At 43.8% G+C, this 6,063-nt stretch overlaps 1 protein-coding gene across 1 annotated transcript; it reads right to left on the bottom strand.

The window, feature by feature from the left end:
- Positions 1-1,795: 1,795 nt before the first annotated feature.
- On the bottom strand, positions 1,796-5,904 carry BNIP1 (BCL2 interacting protein 1). Its single transcript, XM_029960291.1, has 4 exons — positions 5,765-5,904; positions 4,820-4,921; positions 4,035-4,153; positions 1,796-2,035 (listed from the first exon to the last, which is right to left on the bottom strand). The coding sequence occupies exons 1-4, from the start codon at positions 5,887-5,889 to the stop codon at positions 1,839-1,841; spliced, it is 543 nt and encodes a 180-aa protein (XP_029816151.1). The 5' UTR covers positions 5,890-5,904; the 3' UTR covers positions 1,796-1,838.
- Between the last annotated feature and the right edge of the window lie 159 nt (positions 5,905-6,063).

Here is a 6,063-nt window from a genome sequence, read left to right on the forward strand (position 1 = left end):
AAGTACCAGGTACTGCAGACCAAGCTGTGGCATCCAGGGCAGTGGACAGGTATTTCCACTCTTCCCTTCTTCTAGTTGTCAATATTTTTTCATTAATTCCCTTGTCTCTCAGGACTGTAAATTGAGTCAGTTTATATAGGTAGGCATGTTTACAAAAGGACTGGATTATTTTTTTAAATTAAATCCGGATGCAACAGAAAGCAAATGCCATAAGGGGTTTTTTTGCCTTCAGGCTGTTCCAGCAGGTCAAGGTCTGAAAGGTTCAATTTCAGTATCAAGATGACAACCGAGCACAAACCAAGACACTCAGCAACAGATGTCTTCTTTTCCCCCAAACTCTACATTACAACCCCCACCCCAAAATATCACCCCTTTAAAACCAACCTTTACTGAAGTTCTCAGCACTGTGAGAAAGCTGCTGCTTTTTTTTTTTTTAAGGCTGATCTATGTCCAGAGGCAGAGAGTGTTTGACCATAATACTACAGAAGGATGAGACCGTTTTCAAGCTGACTGAACAAAATAAAGCCACACTGCTACATCTGGCCTAGGAGCAGCAAGTCCCTGTAAAGAGAATTTTACTGACTGCTCCAAAGTTGCATAAACCAGCACTGCACTGAGATCTGGTGAATGAGTTACAATGACAAGATCATCAAATGGTCACCTCCTTTCTAAATGTCCCATTGAGAACTGACTACAGAGGTGACCAAGCCTCAAATTTCACACAAACTTACATACTGCAATTGGCTTGATGTCTTATTTATTAGGATACATGTAGCACTCCCTTTTAAAAAAGTTACTTATTACTAAATTAAGGCAGTATTTAACCATTTTGTGAGAATTTCCTAAACAGAATGTCAGCTTTACCAGCCAGCTCTGAAGAAGCAATGAAACATCAACTTTAAGAACATTGCAGTGTAGGTTTTGGTACCTCAAGGTACTACCTGAAGTGAGGTGGTTGGCATTTATGTTGTTAATTCAAATAAACTCACATTACTAAAGCAAAAGAGATAGGGAAGGTAAAGATTTTACTGAGAAGAGATCACCTGTCTCAATAAAAAACCCAACTTTCAAATGTACAACTTGGCAGCATTCTGCAAATATAAAGCATTTAGTGAAATTTCATAATGAAAAGGAACAAAAAGGCTTCTGATTTCGACAGACTGGCAATGTAATTTTCAAATATATTGTGTGAATTAATAGTAACAAATGGGGTTCCCATTTTTGCTTTGCCAGAGGAGCAGAGCCAGGCTGCACATGTGCTATGCTCCGAGGAAAAACAATCCATAAACAACCACTGCTGTTAAATAATATGAATTTTTACACTGGAAGGCTCTTTCAACACATTAGACTTCGTTTTTAAACAAAACTCTGTTTACATGAATACAATAAATAGTTTATTAGTGGAATGTATGTGAATTTCTCTCTTCCATCCTTGCTCTTACTCTCAGCACCTTACACACAGATGCCAGAGCAGTTTCCAGTCCAAGCCAAGGACAAAAGTTAATTTCAAGGCAAAAAACAATGAGAGGTTTAAAGCTCAGACTGGCACCTTTGAGTGACCAGTTCCTCAAGTGTTTGATTCCCCCAAATCTACCGGCAAATCGGCATTTCTTCTTTTCCACACCAGGATCCACCTGTTTCTTCCCAAATCCTGCTCCTTTAAGCTCTTCCAAGGCAGGTCACAAGCTCCATGGGGACAGCACAAAGCCCTGCCTGCTCTAACGCTCCTCCAGCTATTGCACCATCCCTTTATTACTTCATTTTAAAGCCCCACCATTACCAACCACCTTTTTCTGATTCTCTTTTTTTTTTTTTTAATAGTTCAGCTTAGTGTTGTTTTACAAAAACGGAAAGAGTCTTTTCTTCAAGATATAGAGCACTGTGGCCAGGAAGAGGGCGAGGGCCAGGAAGATGAGCAGCTTGTCCGTCAGCTCCCTGCGGTTGTACTTGGTGATGAGCTTCCGCCCCAGCTGGATCGTCCCAGACATGGACTTGAACTCCTCATTTGCCTCCAGGATGGTTCTTGAAGAATTGGCTGAAATTAAGGGGAAAAAAAAATAATAAAATCAGGCAGTTCAAAAATAGGAGGCAAAGTATGTAAGGGTGAGATGTTTGGCAGTACAGAGAGTGCCCGAGAGATCCTGTGCTGGGTCAGACTCGCTTGTGGGTGAGACACACGTGGACTGTTCTCGTGGAAGTTGTCACAAGTCAGCGGCGCTAAGGAAAAAGACAGAGCAAAAGAACAGCACTGAAAAGCTTCAAGACCTACTAAAGTTCCTGAATTTTTAGTTTTTAGGTTACCAGGTCAAATCTAGTTCATGTTTTTCAGTCAGTGCTGAGACTTTGATGGCTGCAGAGTGAAAGAAGGATGGTGTAAAATAACCACCAACTGAAGGGAGAGAAATCACCGGCACAATCAGCAGCAGTTCTGGTGGCAGCAGGACAGGGCAATATTTGAATACATTAATTGCACAACTGAAATTATTCCCCCAAGCCAGAGCAGTAGAACAGTGTGATTTAGGTGGGCTTGCAGAAAGTAAGGAAGCAGCATGCAGTAGTAAGAGATTTTTAATAGGATCATAATGATCTTAATAGCCATTTTTGACAAACTTAATATTTTTTTGCCTAATAAAAATGAGAAGAGTCAACTAGAAAAAGTGCGTTGATTAGTCTCAACTTCTCTTTCCCTGTGAGAAAACAAACAAGCAAACAAATGCCCTGAACTCCTCAGCCTTCCTCCTTTCAAATTACTCAATTAAAGCAAAAGCCCTGGAATTCCCTTTTTCCTCCACTACAGAATGCACAGCCTACAGGACAGTGAAAGGTGCACCACTCTACACTGCCCTGATTGCTTACAGAAAGGTCAAATCCAACATTTGTCTAGTTCACAGAAATAAGAGGAGTAGAAATAAGTCTGCAGTATTTTACAAAACATTTTGTCCCATCGCATCTCATTTCAAGATGTATTTTGATCCAAGTGAAAACAGAAAACTTGTTTCCCAGAGTTAATGACAAAGCAGAGCCTCCCTGCTCCACAGCCTCAAACATTCATTGCATCCTATGGAAGGACTTGCTCAGAAAAAAGGAATTCTAACTGCTAACTCAGAATTTGCAGCTGGGTTTTGAAAATGACCTTTGATAGTTTTTCCTTTGATGAACTCCAAGTGCTGTTCAGTCAGACACAGGGTGAAAAAGTGTCAGCCAAGCTGTCTTTTTAATTGGAGAAGGAACACGCTGCTTCTGCAGGAACAAAATGTACCCAGCTGCCACCCTCCGACAGGGTAGAAAGCAAGGAGGGCAAAATTGTGTTATTTATCCTCATCTTTAAACTGTTCTCCCTTCTGCCCAAAAGCACAGCTAGGAAGAGGCCCAGGCAGCACAAACTCAACTTCTAAATGCTTCATGAATCACCAGTTCTGACAGGTCACTTGATTTATTGGTTTGGAGTCTAAGCCAAAGAACTGGGTGAAATCTTGGTTTCACAGTCCCTGATGCACTGCTGACAGAGCAAGTGACCTTGGGTTCAAGTCACTTGATCTCCTCATCTCTCAGTCATCCCAGCTGGAGCCTGGGTGGAAACAGCCTTCCAGCCAGACTCTTTCCTTTGTGCATGGACATGCACACATGTACCCATGCTTTTATTTTCTCTGCCATTCCCAAATCCATGCCAGGACAGTGGCACAGAATAACACCAAACACACTCTTGGCACTGTGTGAGCTCACACTGCTTTTACAACTGCATTTATGTGAAACTAAAACAAAAGCTCCTCATCGTGACCCCTTTTCCTTTTCTTAATTATGAAACAGAAACTCCAACAAACAGCTCCACACAAAGTACATTATTATTTCCTGTTTATGTCCAACTGCTACAGAAGTTCTGCTGGACAGTCCTTTAATTATCATCGTACCATGTTCTCCTACAGCAAAGCAGTTTTCCACTCTGCTCCACAGTTGCTGGTCTGCCTCTCCCTCTCCTGACAGAACTGGCAAAAGGTGCTTCCACCACCCAATCCATGCCCAAACTCCATCTGTACCTAAGGTCTGCACGGTCTCCTCGCTCTGCTGCACTTGCTGAGACATCATCCTACTGATGCTCATCAGACTCTCTGTGATGTTACTTGCACTCTCTGCCAGGCTTTCCTTCGTAGTCTTCCTGAAAAGGAAAGGGAAAAAGTAAGGCAGGAAGGGATAAAATTATTTCTTTGGCTACTTTGGTAAAATGCTGCTGCCAGGGAGCCTAGAACAAAGCTTGGCACCAAACATCTCTGCCAGTGTACAAAAGACAGAGTTTGTTTTCACTGCATAAGAAACTCAAATTATCTTCATTAACAATAAAAAAAATAATCACAAAATATTAAAGAATCATGGGCCTGTATTTCACTACTTACTCATCTAGGACTGTGTAACTTAGAGCTCCTATGGAAGTACTCAAACAAACTACAACTTTATTATCCTAGGTATCCCATTTGTTGCTTTCAATACACAACTTACATACACTTGGATCCAGGTCTGCACGTGAAAACAGCTTGGATAATGATCTGTTACTTGTTTAGAATCTTGACTGGAATTAATGTAAAAGATAGTAAGAAAAACTATAAAGGCTAACTTACCCCCTTTTCTGCTTAGAGATGCCAGTGCCAAGAAAACCTGAAATTATCACAATCCTTAACAGTTCAAATTTCCACAAAAGGAAAATGCACTCATAAAAGAAAAGCCACATTCCAGATACACTTAAGTAACTTTATGTCACTTCCATTTAAAACTAGTGAATACAGCAGACACTGCTTGATTCTCAGAGTACAGTGGGACAGTCTGATACCTTTGTCTTAAGGAGTCTCTTCCCTGTAGCAGCTGATCTTTCTCAGAGTTGTCAATAGCAATTTTGCAGGCCAGATTTGCCTTCCTCCAAGCTGCCTGGTTGCTGAAATCACAAGAACAAAGTGCTGTAACGTGATTGGGAACACTTTGCAAGCGCAATTTTCACAAAGCAAACACTACTGTAACTGGGCACCCCCAATACGTGCACGGACCCTCAGAGAATCAGAGAATCATTCAGGCTGGAACAGATCTATGAGATCACCAATCCCCACCTTGTCAACCAGACCAGAGCACTGAGTCCAGTCGTTCCTTGAACACCTCCAGGGACGGGGACTCCACCACCTCCCTGGGCAGCCCCTTCCAATGCTTGGCAACCCTTTCCATGAAGAAATTCTTCCTGATGTCAAACCTGAACCTCCCCCGGCACAGCTTGTGGCCGTTTCCTCCTGTCCTGTCCCTTGTTCCCTGGGAGCAGAGCCTGACCCTCATCTGGCTCCATCCTCCTGTCAGAGAGTTATAGAGAGTGACAAGTTTCCCCCTGAGCCTCCTTTTCTCCAGGCTGAGCCCCCCCAGCTCCCTCAGCCGCTCACTGTCTCAGTATTACAACACCGAGTAACAATATACTGCCCCAACATTCCTTCTCCTCAGGGTATCATTTACAGAGCAAGGGAAGAAGAAAACAGTGCCAGCTGTTGACTGACAGACTCTCAAGGCACCTACTTTGAGCGCAAGTGCTCAAAGAGACAGACCAGACTTAGGGAGCCAGGACAGGAGTCTGGAAAGGAAGAGAGAGTCATATCCTTTCCATCCCTGACCTCTTGGTATTCGGCAAAACATATCCTGTCAGCAACTGCGTTTGCCAAACAGAATCTGAGAGATGCTTTATCGAAGTCAGACTATCTCAGGGTACAGGGCACTTGGGAACAGCACCAGCTGCCCGACCCACCTGAGCATTTGTTTCTTGTGGTTCTCCACCTCCCGCAGCAAGGCCTGTTTCTCCGACTCCTTGTCCTGCTCCTTCGCCATCTGCTCCAGCTCCTTCGGCAGACACCACAAACACCAAAACCCCATCAACCACCTGCAGCTCGCACACCCCAACCCCGGCCAGGGAGCGCATTCAGAGCAGACTGATCCGGTAGATCCCCAGCCCAGAGCCGGGACCCCTCAACCCGCAGCTGGGACCCCTCAACCCAAACCCAGGACCCCCCAACCCACGGCCGGACCCCCCTCAGTTCGCGGGCAGCC

This window comes from Manacus vitellinus, unplaced genomic scaffold, assembly GCF_001715985.3.
Source record: "Manacus vitellinus isolate BGI_N305 unplaced genomic scaffold, ASM171598v3 scaffold_25_pilon, whole genome shotgun sequence".
Lineage (NCBI taxonomy): Eukaryota > Metazoa > Chordata > Aves > Passeriformes > Pipridae > Manacus > Manacus vitellinus.